Source organism: Carcharodon carcharias, chromosome 12, assembly GCF_017639515.1.
Source record: "Carcharodon carcharias isolate sCarCar2 chromosome 12, sCarCar2.pri, whole genome shotgun sequence".
NCBI classification, from domain to species: domain Eukaryota; kingdom Metazoa; phylum Chordata; class Chondrichthyes; order Lamniformes; family Lamnidae; genus Carcharodon; species Carcharodon carcharias.
In genome coordinates, this window is record NC_054478.1 from 135,258,046 (window position 1) to 135,281,372 (window position 23,327).

General features: G+C 41.6%; 1 protein-coding gene across 6 annotated transcripts in view; it reads left to right on the plus strand.

The window, feature by feature from the left end:
* The window catches only part of ccnyl1 (cyclin Y-like 1), an 81,234-nt gene that overhangs the window by 31,189 nt on the left and 26,718 nt on the right, over window positions 1-23,327 (plus strand). The window contains exons 2-6 of one of the 6 annotated variants that reach the window (XM_041200607.1): window positions 1,648-1,722; window positions 4,484-4,498; window positions 10,819-10,853; window positions 17,061-17,161; window positions 18,068-18,103. In XM_041200607.1, coding sequence (XP_041056541.1) covers window positions 1,648-1,722; window positions 4,484-4,498; window positions 10,819-10,853; window positions 17,061-17,161; window positions 18,068-18,103 — 262 coding nt within the window. Of the gene's footprint in view, window positions 1-1,647; window positions 1,723-2,273; window positions 2,337-4,483; window positions 4,499-6,045; window positions 6,142-10,386; window positions 10,488-10,818; window positions 10,854-17,060; window positions 17,162-18,067; window positions 18,104-22,207; window positions 22,237-23,327 lie in introns of those variants that run through there. The other 5 variants (XM_041200606.1, XM_041200610.1, XM_041200608.1 and 2 more) reach the window with 5 other exon arrangements.

A 23,327-nucleotide genomic window follows, 5' to 3' on the forward strand; every position in this document is an offset into this window, starting at 1 on the left:
TAATGCCATGGGATATTTTACGTTCATCTGAAAGGGCAGATGGGGCCCCAGTTTAACATCTTGCCCAAAACATAGCATGTTCAACAGTGAAGCAGCTGTACTGCATTGGATTAGCCTTGATTTGTTTTTGTGCTGGGGGCCTGGAGTGGGGCTTGAACCCACATCTTTCTGACTCAGAGGCAGAAGTGCTACCAACTGAGCCATGACCGACACATGCACCTTTAATGTCTCAAGGTCCTTTATTGCTCCGCCAGTGCTGAGGTGAGTGCGATGTGAGCTGACAGGGGAATTGGCACTTTTGACACTTCCACAGGAAGCAGGCACGAGGCCACGCTCCCAGGGATGGAGCGCTCATGTCTGTTAATGTAACCAAGGGAAGGGAGCAGGCCAGTGCCACCGCTGGCTCGAAAGCGGAAATCGAGACAGCTGTTTGTCAGCTCCCTGTGTCTAGTGTCCAGGGCTTTGGGCTTTGACCCCATCCTCGGGTGGGGTCACCTGCTTGTGCCACACCTGGGGATTCTGTGACGTCGCTTCTGTCAATATCTTCTAAAATATGCTCAGCCAGAGTTGGCAACCCTACCAGTGGCGGAACAGTTAAAATCAGGACTTCTAATGAGGCCAGAATTAGATGAACGCAGATATGTTGGAGTATTTTAGGGCTGGAGGAGATTAAGAAATTAGAAGGGGTTTGAAAACAGGAATGGGAATTTTAAAATCTAGGCAGTGCGTAACCAGAGGCCAGTATGTCAGTCAGTGCTGTGATGATTGGTAAATGGGACCTGGTGTGTGTAAAGATTTGGGACAGCAGAGTCTTCGAGGACCTCAAGTTTATGGAGAGTAGAATGTGGGAGCCCAGCTAAGAGTGTTAAGTCTAGAGGTAACAAAAGCAGAGATGAGGGCTTCAGCAACATGTGAACTAAGGCAGGGGTAGAGTCAAGGTTGAAATAGGTGGTCTTGGTAGTGGTGTGCATATATGGTCAGAAGTTCACTTCAGGGTCAAATATGACGCCAAGTTTGCAAACAATCTGGGTCAGGTTCAGATTGTTGCCAAGGAGCAGATAAAGTCAGTAGCTGAGAAACAGGGTTTTTAGCAGGGACTGAAAACAATGACCTTGGTTTTCCCAATTTTTAATTGGAGGAAATTTCTAGAGCAAGCTGTCTGACAATTACCGACACTGGGGAGGAAGGATTGACAGCAAAGGAAGTATGGGGAAAATTGGATAGAAATTTTCCATTTACATAGAATTATATATAATGTGCAGCACACAAGCAGGCTATTCAGCCCATCAGGTCTGTGCTGCTGTGTTTGCTCCATATTAGTCTCTCACCACTACTTCATCTAACCCTTTTATTCTCCCCATTGTGTGCTTATCTAGCTGCCACTTAAAATGCATCTATGCTATTCACCTCAATTGCTCCATGTGGTAGCAAGTTCCATATTCTCAGCACTATCTGGGTAAAAAAGGTTCCTCCTGAATTCTATATTAGATTTGTTGCACTATCTTATTTTAATGGCTCCTAGTTTTGGCCTTCCCCACAAGTAGAAGCATCTTCTCTAAACCTATCATTTTGCAAAACCTGTTTGGTTTCAGTTGTTGCAGCCTCGGATGCAGATTTTATATTTTTTCTGTGCCTCTCTTTTCCTAGATATGAACTTTGAATCCAACCCATCCGACCACCCAAGAGCCAGCACCATCTTCCTGAGCAAGTCACAGCCAGATGGTGAGTAGATATCAGCCAGATTAATATCCTGACATCTGTGTGTTATTATTGTCCATTACCTACCAGAGTAATGTTCTGCCTGTTTAAGAATGCAGGACACTTCATGCTCACCATTACAATAGCTGCTGTAAACTCCATTCTGGAGCAATAACCCTATTTTCCACAAAAAAATCTCATGCAGTGTCACAACATTGCTTTGATTCTATAGTTTTCTAACTACAGAAACCACACTATCCATAATATTCATTCATTAAATTTTAAGCTACCCAGCAACAAAAAACGCTGCCTTTTTAGATTGCTACGTTCCATTAAGGTTTCTAACATTCATGAATGAATATGTTGCCTTCAGCTCAGTAGCGGAAAGTTGCATCTCTTTTCCATCATCCTTTCCCATGCAACTTTTTTCTTTTAAGTATTGCACTTCCCAAAATTACTTGGCAAAGGTGGCAGAAGGGGTTATCCTCTTTGTTCCCTGTTAATTGCTGAGATATAATGAGAAGGTTGTTTTTGCTTATCTACCTTTAGAGCTGTCTGTCATCCATAAGGATATGACCAGGACCGCAGGTTCCAATATATCAGCAACCTGGGGGTCATGGTGACCAACAACTCTGAAGGTAAAGAAATTCTTAACATTGATACTTCAGTAACTCGATCAAATTCAGGGATTCTTAAACCCCTTTAGCTTCTTTGAAGCAGGTGACTCTAAGGCAGAGGTCCCCAAACTTAATGCATACCAGCTTCCAGATCTACTGGCTGCCCACATACCCCTACCAGCGAATATGTTTACTGTTTTAATCTCTTTACTGCCCGAGCGTTGTTTAAAATGTGCAAATTCAAAGCCTGTATACAACTTAAACAATGCCTTTAATGGTACTACTCACCATTACCATGATGCATGAGGCTGTTTATTCGATCACGGGCACATAATGTTTACAGTGATGGGTAGTAATAGTTTGAGTCTTAAATTGCTCAGTGAAATAAGCACTGAAGTACGTTGGCAATTTTTTTTGCACTCCACATTTGGTGGACAATACTTTTGTTACCCCTCCCCTGCCCCACCTCCAGCCTTTTTTTCCTCCCCTTTAACTTCTTTCAGTCACAGTTTTTCAAATTGTTGCCAATGGTCTGATTCGGGGAATACTCTCTTACTGTCTGCTATGCCTGTACGCATGCTGTAAGGACAGCTAAAGATGAAAGTGGCAGCATTAAACTCCACTCTGTTAGAACTATAGAGTCTTATGGCACAGAAGGAGGCCATCCCAAGTCCAATTCGTTTATATAAGAGCAAAATACTACAGATGCTGGAAATCTGAAACAAAAACAGAAAATGCTGGAAAAACTCAGCAGGTCTAACAGCATCTGTGGGGAGGGAAAAAAGAGTTAACGTTTGGAGTCCGTATGGCGCTTCAGAGCTTCATCGACTACAGCTCCTCACACCCTGCTGCCTGTAAGGACTCCATTCCATTCTCTCAGTTCCTTCACCTCCGTCGCATCTGTTCCAATGATGCCACTTCCCAAAACGGTGCTTCTGACATGTCTTTCTTCCTTCCTTAGCCAAGGTTTCCCACCCACTGTTGTCGATAGGGCCCTGAACTGTGTCCGACCCATCTCCCACGCCTCTGCCCTCAAACCTTCCTCTCCCTCCCAGAACCTTGTCCTTATTTTTCACCCCACCAGCCTCCGCATTCAAAGGATCATCCTCTGCCATTTCCGCCAACTCCAGCACGATGCCACCACCAATCCCATCTTCCCATCACTCCTCCCATGCTGGCATTCCGTAGGGACCATTCCCTCCAGGACAGCCTGGTCCACTCCTCCATCACCCCCAACACCTCATTCCCCTCCAACGGCACCTTCCCATGCAATCGCAGAAGGTGCAACACCTGCCTCTTTTACCTCCTCCCTCCTCACCGTCCAAGGGCCCAAACACTCCTTTCAGGTGAAACATTGCTTCACTTGCACCTCCTTCAATTTGGTCGGCTGCATTCGCTGCTCCCAATGCGGTCTCCTTACATTGGAGAGACCAGACACAGACTGGGGGACCACTTTGCAGAACATCTTCAGTCTGTCCGCAAGCATGACCCAGACCTCCCTGTCACTTGCCATTTCAACACCCCATCCTGCTGTCATGTCCACATGTCCAATCTTGGCCTGCTGCAATGTTCCAGTGAAGCTCAATGCAAACTGGAGGAACAGCACCTTATCTTCCAATTAGGCACTTTACAGCCTTCTACACTTAATGTTGAGTTCAACAGCTTCAGACTATGAACTCTCTCCTTCATCCTCACCTTTTTTTATCCCTTTTTTAAAATATTAATTTTAATTTTTTAATTTTCATCCATTTGTTTTTATTTTTATTTCATTTTTATTCATTTATCTCCACCTTTTATCCTGTTTTCAATCTTTTTTCCCACCACCATCCCTTCCACCCACCCCAAATCCACAAGGGCCATCTGTCACTTGTTCATGTTGTTCTTTCCAGAGTGCTTACTCTTGGCCTGCTATTATCACATTCTGCTTTCTGACCTTAATGCCACCATCAGCACCTCCTTTAGCCAGTACTACTACCATTAACACCCTTTTGTCCATGACATCTCTGGCTATCTCTCCTTTTTCCCCCAGCTATCACTGGCCTTCTATCCAGCTTCATCTACTCCACCCAGGCTTAAATAGTATAAATTTCATCACGTTTTTACTTCTCTTTAGCCCTGAAGAAGAGTCATATGGACTCGGAATGTTAACTCTTTTTTTCTCTCCACAGATGCTGCTCGACCTGGTGAGTTTTTCTAGCATTTTCTGTTTTTGTTTCCAATTCATTTATGTTTAAAGAAAGAAAAGCAATGATCCTAGCACCGAGCCCTGGGGGAATCCCTCAGCATCCTTCTCTAAGAACTGTTTAGTTCCCTCCCCAGCAACTCACTGAGACTGAAACAAACTGTGTAAATCTTTAGCATTCTGTTTGATACTGAGCTAAATTTTAAACACCCATGTCCCATCACCAACATTGCCTATTTCCATGTGTGCATCATTGCTGTCCCGCTGCCACTGAAAACCTTATCTTATCCATTCTTTGTCACCCCTAGACTTAATTATTCTAATGCTCACCTGTCCTCCACAAACTCCCCTTTGTCCAAAACTACAAAATCCTGTTCTACACTAGGTACAATTCACCCATCAGTGATCTACACTGGCCACTGTCCCACAACATATTAAATTTGAACTATTCGTTCTTAACAAATTTCTCACTGCCTTGCTGCATCCTAACTCTACAACATCCTTAGAGTCTTATATTGCCTTCCATGGCATCTTTCAGTCCTCTGATTCTGATATTTTTTCTCTAACTCACCAGCATTAGATCCTTTGGTGACATTAGTTTCACAACTTACCCCACCCACCCCCCCGCCAACCACCACCACCACCATCACCACCATCACCCCCCACCACTAACCATTTCTGCATGACCACCAGTCTCTGTTCATTCAAAAATCCTCTCTAAAATCACTTTTTTTTTGCCAGGTTTTGGTCATTCCTTACTAATCTCTTCCTCCATGGCTCTCACAGGCCTTTCCTTGGTGGTTTCCATTTGTGAGGTCCCTTGGGATTTTTTTTAGGTTAAAGATGACATAAATGTAAGCTTTTGTTTGAATCAGTCATGCAGCTAATTGTGTTGTATCTGAGTACAAATCAATTGATTTTTATTTTCATCATACCCATCTTGGTGTTGGTGCTACGATGCAGACATCTATATAAAATGTAAATGATGTGCTTCATTAATGGGGTTTTAGTTAAATGATGTGCAGACTTTCTGATGCTGTGATATTGGGAGTTAGACTTTTCTTTAAAAGAAGTATGAAACCTCTGAACTTGTGAGGTCTAATACTGTAAGGAAACCACAGGATAGTTTGTCTTGCTTCTCCAGACAAAATGTCAGGTAAGTGTAGGTGATGTTCTCCCAGGCAGTGCATTGCTCCAGGTGATTGCTAGCACCAGATAGGTTGGAAGAGGTAGAGTTTTCTGTGGGGACCTCTGACCCACTCTTGGAAGCTCTTAAGAGCAAGCTAAGTGGTCACTGATGATCAAATGGCACAGAGACCTGTTCTCCCATGACAAACCAGCCACCCATCCCAGGGCCTTGCAACATGCCTTTGCATTTGGAAAATATCCAACAGATAAAGCAAGCATCCACTGGGAAGCAGCCTATCTTTTTCTCTTTTTACAAACACACACACACCCACACACACACCAAAAATAATGCATTCTAAAAATAACTGACGGAAAAAATAATTATATGTTTGCATTATGCTTTACATCTGCCATTATTAGAAAATTTCTCATCCGTATCCTGCAGAGATGTCTCACATAACCCCAGGGGTGTACGTACCATACTTTGGAACCACCGGTTTAAAGGACAATTTGCTGGTGAATTGTGTTTTAAGATTCCCTCCACGTTGGATTGTATTTTTGACTAGGCAATTTATGTGTTTAAAAATCAGGATTGTTCCAGGTTTAGCTCTCAGTCTTTGCTGAGTTAGCTGATTGCAGAAAGAAAGACTTGCATTTACATTGCCTTTCATGACCTCAGGATGTCCCAATGTGTTTCACAAACATTTAAGTACTTTTGAAGTGTGGGCATTTTTGTAATTCAGGAAATGTAGCAGCCTATTTGCGAACAAGATCCCACAAACAGCATTCTGATGCTAACCAGATAATCTGTTAGTGGTGTTTGTTAAGGGCTAAACATTGGCCTGGACAATGTGGAGAGCTCCCCTGCTCCTCTTCAGAATGGGTGTTGAGAAATTTTAATGCCCACCTAAGAGAGCAGAAGGGACCTCAGTTTAATACGCATCTGAAAGTTAGCATCCCCTACAGTGCAGCAATCCCTTCACCACTGCATTCAGGACAACGCAAATGAAACCTTCCTAATGAGGATTACTGTATGGTGCATCAAGAAGTTGAGTTTCGGTATTTGATCTCTGTGGTTGTACAGCTCTCCAGCAGCGCCGCTAGTAGTTCGGATAGAAAATTTCAACTTTAAGTTGGAGTGCTTTTTGCCAAAGCTGTAACACTCTAAAAATGAAATGGCTAAAGGCACTAGATTTTCTTTGAGGCTTTTACCCTTTCAAAAGTAACAATGGAGTTCGAACAATGTCAGTTTCTGTAAGGCACACTTGGACGGTAAATCATTCCAGTGAGCCATGGTAGTGGTGATGTGTACCATTCATCCAACAAAATTTTGCAAGCCCTTATTTTCTGCTGCATTGATCGGTGGAGTTGTATGTTCAGCTATAGGTGTTGGCATTCATTCTACTAGTCATCTGCCTAAATGCTCAAAGATGATACTTTCATTTAACCTGTGAAAGGTCATGCTGAGCTTCTTTAGCTTTGTTTCGCTAATCACCTGCCTCTGTATGGTGCCAGTGTGTGCAAGAATGATCAAGAGAACATTACCTTTCTTCTATATCCTCATGTCCCACTCCACCCACCCACCCCTGGTGCATGAGTACAGACATGCACAGTATAGTTTTCAAGATTTCATATGAAAGCAATGCACTTGGGGCATTTTGTATGATTCAGCCGACTAATACCACTGAATGTTATAAGTCTAAGGGTGCCTTTGCTAATTTACGATCCGTAATAGAAAGCTGGCTCACCCTATGTGGCCTTACAGTAAGCATCTGTTTGGCTGAATTGTGCAATACAGCAAAAAGAAATAAGAACTGGATTTGGCTATTTGGCCCCTGGAGCCTACTCCACCATTCAATAAGATCATGACTGATCATCTACCTCAGCTACACTTTCCCACACGATCCCCTTTTACCTTGATATCCAAAAATCTGTCCATTTCTCCAGCTAGAAGAGAACTGTCTGCCCTAGTTCAGAACATTGTGGGCTCAAATGCTACTTCAAGATTTAAGCATATAACTCAGGTGGACATTGCAGTACTGAAAGTATGCTGCACTTTCGGTGGTGCGGTTTTTTAGATGAGATGTCAAACCAAACCCCCATCTGCGCTCTTGGGTGAATGTAAAAGATCTCATGACACTATTTGAAGAAAAGCAGAGGAGTTCTCCCAGTGTCGTGGCCCATATTTATTCCTCAATTAAGACCACTGAACACAATTAAGTGTTCATTTATTGAGGGGTATATGACCTTCAGGAAGAATAGGAAGCTAGGTAAAGATGGAGGGATAGCACTGTTGATCAAGGATGGCACTGGGGCAACATTTAGAGATGACCTTGGCTCAGAAGATCAGGATGTAGAATTGGTTTGGGTGGAGATGAGAAATAATAGGGGAAAGAAGTCACTAGTGGGAGTGGTCTACAGGCTCCCTAATAGTAACACAATTTCAGACAAAATATACAAGAAGAAATATTGGGTGTTTGTGATAAAGGGACAGCAATAATCATGGTGACTTTAATCTACATATAAACTGGAAAAATCAGATTGGCAGTGGTAGCCTAGATGAGGAGTTCATAGAATCCTCTTGAGAGAGTTTCTTAGAGTAGCATGTTCTGGAACCAATCAGAGAGCAGGTTATATTAGATTTGGTATTGTGTTAGGATTAATGACAGGATTAATTAATGACCTCAGGGTAAAGACACCCCTAGGTAGCAGCAAACACAATGTGATTGAATTTCATATCCAGTTTGAAAGGGAGAAGAGTGTATCTAAGACTAGTATTTTAAACTTAAGTAAGGGCAACTATGTGGGCATAAAAGCTGAGCTAGCTGAAGTTAACTGGAATACCAGGCGAGGGGATAGATCAATAGAAAAGCAGTGGCAGACATTTAAGAGAATTTTTCAGAATAGACAGAATAAGTGTATTCCTACTCTAAAGAAAAATACGAAGGGGAGGACCCATCATCCATGATTAGCTAAAGAAGTTTGGGAAATCAGGAGAAAGAAACTAGAGTGTGAGAGGAAGCTAGCTAGAAATATAAAACTGGATAGCAAGAGTTTCTACACGTGTTTAAACAGGAAAAGAGCAGGTAAAGTGAGCGTTGGTCCTCCACTGTGTGAGAATGGGAAGTTAATAGTAGGTAATAAGCAATGGCGGATGAAATGAACAAATATTTTGCTTCTGTCTTCACTGCAGAGGATATAAAAAACATTCCAGTAATAGCTATAAATCAGGAGGCGGAGGGGAGAGAGGAACTTGGTGAAATTATAATCACGAGGGAAACAACACAGCAAACTGATGAAGCTGAGAGCTGACAAGTCTCTGACTTCATCCTAGAGTCTTGAAAGAGGTGGCTAATGAGGTAGTTGATGCATTGGTGTTAATTTTCCAAAATTCCCTAGAATCTGGAAAGGTTCCATTAGACTGGAAAGTAGCAAATATAACCCCTCTTTTCAAGAAGGGGGGAGGCAGAAAACAGGAAATATAGGCCAATTAGCTTGAGGTCTGTTGTGGGGAAGGTGTTAGACTCGATGATTAAAGAAGTTATAGCTGGGCACTTAGAAAAACACAAGGTAATCGGGAAGAGTCAGCATGATTTTGTGAAAGGGAAATCATGTTTAACCAATTTATTAGAGTTCTTTGAAGGAGGAACATGTGCTGTGCATAAAGGGAAGCCTGTCGACGTACTGTACTTGGATTTCCAGAAAGCATTTGAGAAGGTGCCACATCAAAGGTTATTGCGGAAAAGAAAAGCTCATGGTGTAGAGGGATAACATGTTAACCTGGATAGAGGATTGGTTGGCTGGCAGAAAACGGAGTTTGCATAAATGGGTTTTTTTTTTGATTGGCAGGATGTGACGATTGGAGTCCCGTAGGAGTCCGTGCTGAGGTCTCAACTTTTTACAATTTACATCAATGATTTAGATGAGGGGAGCATAGGCATGGTAGCTAAATTTGCAGACAACACAAAGATAGGTAGGAATGTATGTTGTGAAGAAGACCATAAGGAGTTTGCGGGTGGATATAGATAAGTTGAGTGAGTGGGCAAAGATCTGGAAGATGGAGTATAATGTGGGAAAGTGTCAAGTTCACTTTGGCAGGAAGAAAAACAAAACATATTATTTAAACTGAGAACGACTGCAGAATTCAGAGGTGCAGAGGAATCTAGGTGTTCTAATGCATGAGTCTCAAAGTTAATATGCAGGCACAGCATGTAATCAAGAAGGCTATTTGAAAGCTATCCTTTATTAGGAAAGGAATTGAACATAAAAGTAAGGATGTTACACTTCAGTTATACAGGGCATTGGTGAGAAACAGCATTTCAAACAGTGTGTGCAGTTTAGGTCTCCTTATTTAAGGAAGGATGCAAATGTAATGGAGACGGTTCAGAGGAGGTTTACTAGATTGATACCTGGAATGAGTGGGTTGACTTATGAGGATAGGTTGGTTCAACTGGAGTTTAGAAGAGTAAGGGCTGACTTGATTGAAGTATATAAGATCCTGAATGGCCTTGACAAGGTAGATGTGGAAAGGATGTTTCCTCTTGTGGGTCAGTCCAGAACTCGGGGACACTTTTAAAATTAGGGGTTGCCCTTATAGGACAAAGATTAGGAGAAATTTTTTCTCTCGGGGTTGTGCAACTCTGGAGCTCTCTGCCTCAGAAGGCAGTGGAAGCGAGGTCACTGAATATTTTTAAGGCAGAGGTAGATAGATTCTTGTTAGGCAAGGGAATCAAAAGTTATCAGGGGGTAGAACTCGAAACACAGTGTCGGAACTCGAAGAACAACCTGATCAGTCATGATCTTATCGAATGGCGGAGCAAGCTCGAGGGACCGAATGGTCTACTTCTGCTCCTGTTTTGTAGGTTCGTATGTTCATATCCATGGCTGTTTGTAGGATCTTGCTGTGTGCAAATTGGCTCCCACATTTGCATGCAAAACAACAATGATTACAGTTGAAAAGTGCTTCATTTGGTTGTGAAGTGCTTTCTGACACACACACCCTGAGGTTGTGAGCAGCACTATATACAAAGAACTTGCTTTGCTAATAAATTTGCAATTCTTCAGCTTTTCTCCATCTGCCATACTAAGTTTTCAAAAAATCATAATCCAAATGTTTACATGAAACTCAAATTGATCAAGCATTTGCTTTAATTTACTGACATGTTTTAAATTTGTTTCCTTCTTTTAAAACAGTGAGAGAGAAGAGGAAGAGTAACCACATAAACCATGTAAGTGCAGTTCTTTTAGACAAGCTGTCTGTCTGCTTCACTATTGCAGACCATCAATATTTTTGTAACACTTCAGGATTTCATTCTTAAACTACAGCATTCAGCAATTTAATTTCTGTCAATCCATGTGAAAACTCCCCAGATTTAACCAATCTCTTTGCAGCTAGCTGTTGGTGGGTCTGCAATATATTTCCAGCATTTTCTATCATTTTAGAATTTGATTTTTTTTCTAGCGCACATTGCAACAGTACAGATTGCTTCACATGCTGTATCTGTTGGCCCATGTTATTTCATTTGTATGATTAACTGAAAGTTGCAGTGTATCCACTCAGTGATGACCCTCTGGTATCCACAGTGTTTTTACATCTGCATCTCATATCATCCTGGGATCTTTGCAAGAAAGATTCTAAGTAGGAGGGTATTTGAAACAGAAATGGGCTGGACACTGTGCTGGACATTCTCAGGTGCATGAAAGGATTTTTGGTGCCATCTTGTGTCCAACATATGCATTTGAATTTGGAAGAAACATGTCAGTAGATTTTTTGCAGAGGTCATTTAAAATGGGAATCTCTTAAACTAGCTGAACTGGACTGATATTATGAGTTATTAAATCATGGATGCTGTGAAATCACACTGTAAGATGTTAGCATATGAATGCTTAACATTTTTGCCACTGTTATTTTAATCAAGGTTTAACCCATTTATTTTAAAAATAAGTTAGCATTTCCACTAAAAGAGCAGCATTTCATAGAAGCACAAACATTTTTTCACTAATATCCTTTGGTGCATTTTCATGGTAACAGTCCTGTGCACTTGCAGCAAAATATAAGGTGAGAGTGTAGACTACCAGTATGAAAACTGAGTAATGCACACCGCTGAGACCAGTTTACATAAGGAGCCAAGTTTGAGACAGCCCAAACCGATTTCATGTAGGAAACAGGGAGAAATCTTTTCATGGTCTGTTCCCAGGTGTGAAAATGCAACGTAACAGCTTATTGGGCCACCCAATTACTTCCATTATAAAGAAAGGCTTTTACTTATATAGCCTATCACAACTACAGAATGTCCTAAAGCACTTTACAGCCATTGAAGTGCTTCAGAGTTATAGTTATTGCTGAAACATAGGAAATATGCTAGCATAAAAGTACATAGTAAACTGCTGTTTCGGCTGGAAGGAGTGTTTGGGGCTCGTGATGGTGAAAGGACAGGACATGTTGCATATCCTTCACTTGCACTCAAAAGGGGAGTGGGTTTTGGGGGTTGATGTAAGAGTGAACCAGGGTGCTGTGGAGGGAAAGATCCCTCTGGAATGCTAAAAGGTGTGAGGAAGGTGTGATTGGTGGTAACATTACACTAGAGGTGAGGGAATTGGGAGATGTTCCTGACTCTGGTTTTGCAATATGGCAGGTCTAGAAACTGGCACTGGAGAGAGAGGCTGCATTTGCTGATGTCACAACTGCAGAGGGCACACACCCTGCACATGCAGTTGCCATGCCTGTGACATAACTGACAGTGGTATCCCAGACAGTTGCCAGCATCAAAGATGTCATTGGTCTAACAAAGAATAAAAGAACACGATGTTGCTCTCCCCACTAGCCGTCTCACCCTCCACCAACTCTGCACCCTGATTATCTCCCTTCTGCTTGCCACTCCCCTTCCTTTGCCACTCCTCCCCCTTTGCCACCACAGCCTCCCCTCCCCAGCCACTCCCTAAAGGGAATGGGGAGGGAGACCCACAACAATAACATCAGCGGCTGAAGAAGGTGCATATGTGCCATTGGATGGAGTGGGTGCCGAATTCCTGTTCGGCAACAAGAATTACAGTGGGAGAAAAACAGCTCTGCTCTGTAACCAGGCAATTACATGGCCAAATCATTCCCAGTAGCTCAAAGCAGACTGTATGCAAATCATGTTACCACACAAATAAACTGAATGAACCAATTATCACTGTCTGGCATCCTTTTGGAATGTTGCACTGTTCTCCTTGTTGCTGATGTTACCCACAACAGAGGTGTGAAATGTTGTACCTCGGTGCATCAACTGGATAGACTTACTTAGACTTAATTTCTCCTGTCTTATGCAGGACGATGGGCAGCACAATTCCACCACTGGTCCTGGTCCATTGCGTTTTTTTTTGCTCCAGCCCAGGTGGTGTCCCACTCTTGAAAACCCTCCTTAAAAGTACTTCGCCAGGTCTTCATTGGCTGGCCTTGTCTTCTTTTTCCATCCGTTGGTGTCCATTCTACTGTCAATCTGATGGGGTGTATGTTCAGCAGGCAAAATACATATCCTGCCAGTCTCAGTCATCTCTCTGTGACGAAGTCCCATAGGCGCTTCTGGCCAGTCCTCTGTAGCACTCCTTCATTGGTGATGTTGTCTCTCCATGCCTATTATGTAGGCAATGCTGGTGAAAGGCGTCCAACTTAGCTGATACCTTTGCTGTTCTCTTCCATGTCTCATTGGCATAAGTTACGGTTGATACTACTATGGACATGTAGAGTCGCAGCTTCATGTCCATGCTAATGGTGTTGAATGCCCAGACCGTGTGGAGCTGCTGGAAGACTGATGATGTTTTGCCAATTCTTGTGTGGATGTCGATCTCTACATTGCCTTGCCTGGAAGTGTTACTTCCTAATAGGGGAAGTGATCAATGTTCTGTTGCCCAACGATGATGGGAGGGCCTTGTTGCCGTCCAGCTGTCACTGTCTTGGTTGCTTTGTAGCTGATGCGTAGGCCAACCCTGGCGCCACTACTCATGAGACTAGTGGTTATGTCTTGGAATGCATGATTCTTCAGCCAGCAAGGCGATGTTGAGCGAAATCCAGGTCCATCGTTTAGTGGTGTTGCCTTGAGATGCCAAAGTCTGCAACCACCATCACCTTCCTCGTGATGAAATCAATAACCAAGAGGAAAAAGAATGGGGAGAGTATGCAGCCTATTTGAACTACTGTGATGACGTTGAAGGAGTCTGTGGTGCCTGCAGCAGCAGCTGGAGTCATGGTATAAGGCTTTGAACATGTTACTATACCACTCTTGGATGTCGTACTATCTTGCAATGTGCCAGTGTAATTGCTGATGGATGCTATCGGAAGCCTTCTTGAAACCAATGAAGTTAACAACAAGTGGCTTCTGATACTCTAGGTTCTGCTCTATGAATGTAAGAAATAGGAGCAGGAGTTGGCCATATGGCCCCTCGAACCTGCTCTGCCGCTCAATACGATCATGACTGATCTTCTACCTCAACTCCACTTTCCTGCCCATTCTCCAAATCCCTTGATTATCTGAGAACAAAAATCTGTCTATCTCAGTCTTAAATATAATCAATGATGGAGCATCCAGAGACCTGAGGTAGAGATTCCAGAGATTCACAACCCTTTGAGTGAAGAAATTTCTCCTCATCTCAGTCCTAAATGTTTGGCTTCTTAACCTGAAATTGTGCCTCTGTGTTCTAGATTCCCCAACTAGGGGAAACAATGTCTCAGTGTCTGTCCTGTCAAGCCCTTTCAGATGTTTCTGAGTTAAAGATCTGCTCGCATCATGATCGGTCACCCTGGAAATCTGCCTGTTCTTTGCGAAAAGTACTGTCTACTTCTACTTTCAATCTGTTGATGAAGACCTTGCCAGGTACTGACAGCAGTGATGTGCCCCTCCAGCAGTTGCAGTCACTGAGGTTCCCTTTCTTTGGCAGCTTCACGATTACTCTCCACCTCCAGTTGCCCACTTGTGTGGATCAGCTACAGTGCCCACAGTACAGATCTTATTGAACTGGTCCGTGAGCTTTAGTGTTCTTGCCATGTTTCAATACCTTGCTGGTATCTCGTCAATTCTAGGTGCCTTGTTGTTCTTCATGCTCTTGAAGACTCCTTGGACCTCTGATCTTGCAATTTCTCCCAGGTTTAGGTTCAGCTGTTGACGTGCAGTGCTGTCGTTGAACTCAAATGTGGAGCTGGGCTGGTTGAGGATCTCCCAAAAGTATTCCTCCTCCTCGTCCGTCAAGAGGGTCCTACCATCCTTGCCCTTGATTGGTACAGTGGGGTTGCTTCTTGTATCAGTCAGTTCCCGTATGATCCTGTTACAGCATCTTGTTGTTCCACTTTGCTGCTTCTTGTGCCTCCCTGCCTTTTAACTCTACCTGTCCTTGTTTGTCTCACCTGCAGCACATCTACGTGGCTTTATCCAGTGTTCTGTATCTCTTATCAAAGATGACTAAATATAAACAGCAAATATTCAGAAAATCTATAGTTGCTTTTCTGTTCTTCAGTCATCAGCTCCTGTGGACTGGGTTTTTCTCTTTCACAGCCAGTGATGAGATCTGCCAGGTTTTGATCTCTTAGATGACCTGCTTTTCACTGGGGCTAGTTAATGTCCAGCTGTAATGGCAGGAGGACAATTCACAGATCGCCATAACTAAAGTGGTACAACTAGGCCACATGCACTCAAAAGGTTAGGCCCTGCATGCTACCAATTTACAGGATGTTATATGACTAAATGTGGGAAAATGATTCTGTTCTTATACTGCATTCCAGTACAGTACTGAGGGTGTGCTCTGTCTTTCAAGTATATACCATTTTCAATTGCTACTGCTTCAGGATATGATCCACAGTACTCGAGACTGCTTAGCAAGAGTGAAGCTTACTTAAGGAGTAGAAACATAGGAAAATATAAGAAGTTGTAGGTCATTTGGCCCTTCGAGCCTGCTCCGCCATTCAGTATGATCATGGCTGATCCTCTATCTCAACACCATATTCCCACACGCTCCCCATACCCCTTGATGCCTTTAGAGTCTAGAAATCTATCTGTTTCCTCCTTAGAAATATTCAGTGACTTGGCCTCCACAGCCCTCTGTGGTAGAGAATTCCACAAGTTCACCACCCTCTGATTGAAGAAGTTTCTCCTCATCTCAGCCCTAAATGGCATGCCTCGTATCCTGAGATTGTGACCACTTGTTCTGGACCCCCCCCTAGCCAGAGGCAACATCATCCCTGCATCCGGTCTGTCCAGCACTGTCAGAAATTTATACGTTTCAATGAGATACCCTCTCCTTCTAAATTCCAGTGAATACAGGCCTAGTCGGCCCAATCTCTCCTCATACAACAACCCTGCCATCCCAGGAATCAGTCTGGTGAACCTTCACTGCACTCCCTCTAAGGCAAGTATATCCAAAACTTCACACAATACTCCAGGCGTGGTCTTACCAAGGCCCTGTATAGCTTCAGTAAGACCTCCTTGCTCCTGTACTCAAGTCTGCTCGCAATGAAGGCCAACATATCGTTTGCCTTCTTAAATGCTTGCTGCACCTGCATGCTTGCTTTCAGTGATTGGTGTACAAGAACACCCAGGTCCCTTTGTACTTGAACATTTCCCAATCTATCACCATTTAAATAATATTCTGCCATTCTGTTTTTCCTACCAAAGTGGGTAGCTTCACACTTATCCACAGTATACTGCATCTGCCATGTATTTGCCCACTCACTCAACTTGTCTAAATCACCTTGAAATCTCTTAACATCCTCCTCACCACTCACATTCCCACCTAATTTTGTGTCATCAATATGGCTAAGTTTTGTTGCCATTTGTTTGAGAGAAGTTATCAAAATATTTGGGGGATTGTAAAGATTAAGTAGCCCCTTCCTGACTCAATCAAAGGTATAGTTTTATTAAAACAGAAGTGGTTCAAGAAGATAATAAAGATCCTAAGCAACTATTCCAAGAGCAACAACAACAGCAACTTGCATTTATATAGCCGTTTTAACATAGTAAAATGTCCCAAGATGCTTCACAGAAATTGATTATTAAACAAAATTTGACATCAAGCCACATAAAGAGGTGTTAGGACAAGTGACCAAAAGCTTGGCAAAGGGATAGGTTTTAGCAGGGAATTCTTCCGGTGTCACAGCTAGTATTCCTCCCTCAAACAAAAAAAGAGCAAATGAATTGGCTGTTACTACTTGCGAGGTGTTGCTGACATAGAATAGCTTTTGCATGTACCTGCACAGTGACTCTTTGAGGTGGGTTAAGAAATTTCAATATGATATGGAGCTATAAACAGCAATTATTTATACTGGAAATTTAAATCCTCAATGTTTGGGCTTTTGCATTTTACAGGATTCATACCCAATTGTTCCAGTAATGAATGTCTTGTGCTGTTTTGCAGAGACAAAGGCAAATCTTTCAGTCAAACTGATTTGATTTCATTTATTTATACAGGTATCTCCTGGTCAACTCACTAAAAAATACAGCTCTTGTTCAACAATATTTATTGATGATAGTACTGTAAGCCAACCTAACCTGAAAAGCACAATTAAATGGTAAGTGATCAACAAATGAAATTTCCTTTCTGTCAGAATAGATTTAAAGTAGATGGAATTGTTGAGTTTCTTTATCTAATTGAGGGGCACTAAAAACGCAAGTGTTTTTACGTAAAACTTCTTAATATGAACTGTTGTGATTTATCTGAAAAATTGATCCTTAATTCAGGCATCAGCCTTGGCTCTGTGGGTAGAATGCTCACATCAGTGTCAAAAGGTTGTGGATTCAAGCCTTAGTTTTTATTAGCTCAAACAATGAGTTTATGTTATGATCGGAGGTACCCTCTTTCAGATTAAGATGTTAAACTGAGTTAGTTCCGGGTGAGTATGAAAAACCTCTTGGTACTGCTTGAAGCGGGGTTTTTTCAGTTAACTGGCCAACATTTATCTCATTGCCAGCACCACCAGGGACAGGTTAATTTATCCTTAATCTCCTTTGCTCTTTATGGGATTTTGCCATGTGCAAATTGGCTGCCGCAATTGGCTACATAACAATGATGACTGCACGTTTAAAGTAATTTGTTGGTCATAAAGTGCTTTGAGATCTCTGGAGAATATGATGGGCACTATGCCAGGCTTCTCATTCCAGTCTATTGGCAAGTTACTCATAGCATTGCATCTTGTAAAGTGCAATTCAATTATTTTTAAATACAGATGTGCATGGGTCAGTAAAAGTTCTATGAAGAAGCTTAGTTTGACTGTAACTGAGGGCGGGGGGCTTGGTGGGGCTGGTTGAATGGCATGAATGCAATCCACCCATGGCAAAGTTTTTTTTGGGAAGGAAGATAGTGGTGAGACATTATGGAAAATTGTATTTGTCAGGCCACTGATAGTGTAAACTTGTATTTAAATTTGCTTATGTTTAAAGTTGAAATTTTAATAACTTTTATTTTCCCCTTCTAACAGCGTTACACTTGCAATATATTATCACACAAAGAACAGGTAATCTTACTGTTTCTCAAATTGTTCCTTTAAGTGCCACCAATTATCTAATGCCATTTTGTAGCAACTAGTTTGTTTGACTTCACAAGAAGTAGGGTTTTTCTATCCCACACAATTCTGATGCCTCATGCATCACATTACATATATTCACCATCCCACCCATACACAGCATGCTGGTAGTCTGCCAGTTATCCACTGTCAATTTTCAGGAAGTTAATTTTCAAAATATAATTGGTCTCTAGTGCATTGTGTTGTGTTTTGTGGCCTCCTGTGTGGTTTCCTCTACCAGTTGCCTTGCAGAGCCCTGATAACTGCCCTAAATTACTATCTGTAACGAATTTTAGTGGAGCACAAATAAAGGATAAGGGGAGGCCTTTTCTACAATAACTTGCATTTGTGTAGGTTCTTCAGCATAGTGAAACTTTATGGTGTTTTATCAACGGTGAAGTGATGAAGGAAAAAGAGGGTCAGGATTGCCAGAATGTGGTGCTCTTGAGGGTTGTAGGGCTGGAGGCAGTTACAGAGATAGAGAGGGGCAAGGCCATGGAGGGATTTGAAAATGATGATGAGAATTTTAAATTGAGGCATTGCTGCACTAGAAGCCAATTTAGGTCAACAAATATGGGGGGGTGGTGTCTGGGTGACAGATGAATGGTGCAAGTTAAGATACAGGCAACAATTTTAGATGAGCTGAAGTTTATGAAAGGTGGAAGATGAGAGACTGGCCAGGAGAGAATTTGAGTAGTCAAATTGAGATGTGACACAGGCAGGAGTGGTTATTCTTTTAGTCGGAGGAACCTAATGCTTTTACTAACAAACACGCAAAAAGTAATGGAGGAAAAGAGCTACTTGTCTTTCCAGCCTGCCCCACACAATTCTGATGCCTCATGCATCACATTACATACATTCACCATCCCACCCAAAACCATGAAAACTCCTGGGAGTAGCAAAATAACCCAGGCCAATTTGGGAGGTGTGAAACCTGGACATTTTCTCTCCAGTCCCTGAGGTGATTTAAACCATCACAGGATTGTTGCAGGCGATCTTCACCCCACCCAGCGGTTGGTTCAGTTGTTTGAAGAAATTAAATGAATCAGCACTCACTGCATGAGCTGGCAGCTTGCTTCAGAAGTCCACCACTCTCTGGAAAAATATGGACTTCCATAACTCTTAAGAGTGATACTTGGTCCTCTTCAACTGAATAGATTAGAATGAATTATTTACAAAAATGCATCTAGACTCTTCATCATCTTGTAAATCTCTTTTAAAAAAAAAAAGATTTGCAATAATAATGAGTTCATAGCATTCAAGTTAGTTCTCTAGGTGAGTATTTCAAGGAACCAAATAGGGAACAGACTGTTTTCAATTTAGTATTGTGCAACGAGAAAGGGTTAACTATTAACCTTCTAATGAAGGAGCCTCTGGGAGGATGATTATAATATGAAAGAATTTTATGTAGCATTTGAGCGTGATTTAGTTAAACCTGGATCTAGGGCCTTAAATCTGAACAAAGCAAACCGCATAGGTATGAGGGGCAAGTTAGACTAGGAAACTAGATTAAAAGATATGATGGTAGATAAGCAATGGGATACATTTAAATCATTAATTCATAATACACAACGAATGTATGTTCCCTCAAGGAATAAAAACCCCATGGGAAAAGTGGTCCAACGATGACTAACATGCTAAGTTATAGTTAGCGTTAAGTTAAAGGAAGAGGCTTATAATGTTGCTTAAAAAAAAATAGCAAACCTTAGGATTGGAAGAATTTTAGAATTCAGCAAAGGAGGACCAAGAAATCGATCAAGAGAAAGTTAGAATATGAGAGTAGATTAGCAAGAGAAGTGAAACAGATTATGAAAACCTGTATAGATACATAAAAAGGAAGAGATTAGTGAAAGTAAACATGGATCCCTTAGAGACAGGAGAAATTGTAATGGAGAATAAGAAAATAGCTGGGATGGTAAACAAATACTTTGTACCTGTTTTCATGGTAGAAGACACAAGCTAATTCTGAAAATACCGGGGAACCAAGAGTCTAGTGAGAATGAGTAACAAAGAAATTAGCATGAGTTAAAGAAACAGCACTGTAGAAATGAATGGGGCTAAAAGCCAACAAATCCCTTGGACCTGATGGCCTGCTTCCTAGGGTTTTAAAAAAATAGGTGGCTATGGGGATAATGAATTAATTGGTTTTGATTTTTTTAAATTCCCTAGATTCTGGAATGATCTCCATGGATTAGAAGTTAACAAATATAACACTGCTGTTCAAGAGAGGAGGAAGAGAGAAAATAGGGAATTAACTAAAGGCCAGTTAGACTGATATTAGTATTAGCGAAAATGTTAGCATTTGGGGCGTGGTAAAAGGGTATTTAGAAAATCACAACATGATTGAGCAGAGTTGATATGAATTTATGAAAATGAAATCATCTTTGACAAATTTGAGTTTTTTGAACATATAACTAGCATGGTAGATGAAGGAGAACCAGTGGATTTTGGTTACTTGCATCTTCAAAAAGTATTTAATAAGGTGCCACGCAAGAAGTTATTACACAAAATTAGAGCTCATGGAATTTGGGTTGATATATTAACATGGATTGAGGTAGGTTTAATGGGCAGAAAACAGAGTAGGGAAAAAATGGTGTCCAGCTGTATTAGTGGGGTACTGCAAAGATCAGCGCCAAGGCCTCCGCTAGCTGCAATCGCTATCAATGACTTGTATGAGGGGGACAGGGTGAAACGTTTGAGTTTGCTGATGATACAAAATCACCATGAGGTGGGCGCAAGGAGGTTGCCAGAGGGTTTAGGCAGGTTAAGTGATTGGTCAAGAACATGACAGGTGGAACATAGAAATGTGAAATTCTCCCTTTTGGTAGGAAAAATAGAAAAGCAGAATTTATATTATGAAAGCCTGGGAAATTTTGGTAATCGGAGGGACCTGAGTGTACATGTAAAGGATCACAAAGTTAACATCCAGGTACAGCAACCAATTAGGAAAGCAAATCATATGTTAGCCTTTAATGCAAAGGGAGTATTGTATGAGAGTAAATAAGTCTTGACTGCGATTATAAGAAGTTCTTGGTAAGACTGTACCAGTAATACTGAATACAGTTTTAGTCATCTTACCTAAGGAAAGATATACTTGCCATAGAGGACGTACAATATGAGTTTACTAGAATGAGGAGATTGTCCTATGAGGAGAAATTGTGTAGACTAGATCCATGTTCCCTGGAGTTTAGAAGACTGAGAGACGATCTCATTGAAATATATAAAATTCTTAAGGATCTTGACAGGTTAGATGCTAGGAGGATGTTTCCCCAGGCTAGATAATCTAGAAGTAGGGATTACAGGCTCAGAATAAGGTGATTGAGGTGAGTAGAAATTCCTTCACTCAAGGAGTTACGAATCTTCAGAATTTTTACGGCAAAGAGCTGTAGATGCTCAGTCATTGAGTATATTCAAGACAGGGTGAGAGATTGTTGAATAGTAAGGGAATCAAGACATTTGGGGATAAAAGCAAAAAACTGCGGATGCTGGAAATCCAAAACAAAAACAAAAGTACCTGAAAAGACTCAGCAGGTCTGGCAGCATCTGCAAAGAGGAACACAGTTAACATTTCGAGTCCGTATGACTCTTCAACAGAACTAAGTAAAAATAGAAAAGAGGTGAAATATAAGCTGGTTTAAGGAGGGGGAGGGTAGAGCTGGATAAAGGGCCAGTGATAGGTGGAGATAGCCAAAAGATATCATAGACAAAAGGACAAAGAGGTATTGAAGGTGGTGATATTATCTAAGGAATGTGCTAATTAAGGGTAGAAAGCAGGACAAGCAAGGTACAGATAGCCCTAGTGGGGGTGGGGTGGGGTGAAGGAATCGAAATAGGCTAAAAGGTAGAGATAAAACAATGGATGGAAATACATTTAAAAATAATAGGTGGGCAAAGAAAAATCTATATAAATTATTGGGGAAAAAAGCAGGGAATTGGAAAGGGGGTGGGGATGGAGGAGAGTGTTCATGATTTAAAATTGTTGAACTCAATATTTAGTCCGGAAGGCTGTAAAGTGCCTAGTCGGACTCGAAACATTAACTGTGTTCCTCTCCGCAGATGCTGCCAGACCTACTGAGTTTTTCCAGGTATTTTTGTTTTTGTTAACACATTTGGGGATATTGAGGGTAAATGGAGTTGAGGTGGAAGATCAGTCATGATCTTATTGAATAGTGGAGCAGGATCGCGGGGTGAATCGTCTACTCCTGTTCTTATTTCTTATATTCTTAATAAATAAGGTGTACTTCAATATTATAGATAATTGGACCTGGTAGGATATAATGCTGCTTTTATTTTTTTTTAAGTTCTATCCTTACTGATGCAAAAAAGTCTGTGCATCACACTCTTGGTGTCTGCATTGTCATTTGCCTCTACTGTCCTTCAGGCATGTGAAGAAGGCTAAGTCTTCACTCGCTGAAGTGGACTACAGCAGACCTGCAAGAGAGTGGAGGCTTGTGACCATCTAGAAGACCTCTGTTTTAAAATTGCCCCTGTAAATGCTTTTAAAAATGGGATACAACAGAACAGAGTCTGGATAGGAGAACAGACTGGGTTCGGTTCAAATATACAAGTACTGTTTTGTGCCTGTGGCAAGCATGGGCATTCTGATACAACAGGAGAATGGAGATGGCAAATCTAGGAGAGCAGGGCAGGCTCCAAAATTAGTTAGCTGCATCAAAGTTTTATGGAAATGAAATTACAATGTATTTGATTTGTATTCAATTTAACAGCTAGTTTAAAAAAAAGCCAATCATATTGAGAAGTAATAAGGATCTTCTACAGCAGCTGAAGAGCCACATGAGGTCAAGTACCTGCCCCACCTCTATAGTTCATTCAACATTGAAAGCTTCATAGTTGTGACAGCAATTGCAAAAAATTAACTGCAATCAGTACCTCCATGAAACACAGGGAAAAGAAAGGGGAACTCCACAAAGCATTAGCGAGATCATATGTAATCGCTACACTTATAAAGTACTTTTGAAGTATGGTCACTGTTTCCTACATTACAACATAACTTCAAAAATATTCCATTGGCTGTAAAGTGCTTTTGAATATCCTGAGGTTGTGAAAGGCAATTTAAGACAATTTGATACTTTTTATGTCAGGAGCAAAGAAAGCTAAAGCTGTTGTCATTGCAAAGGAAGATTAAGGGCAGGTGCAGATTCTGAAAAATGGGGGG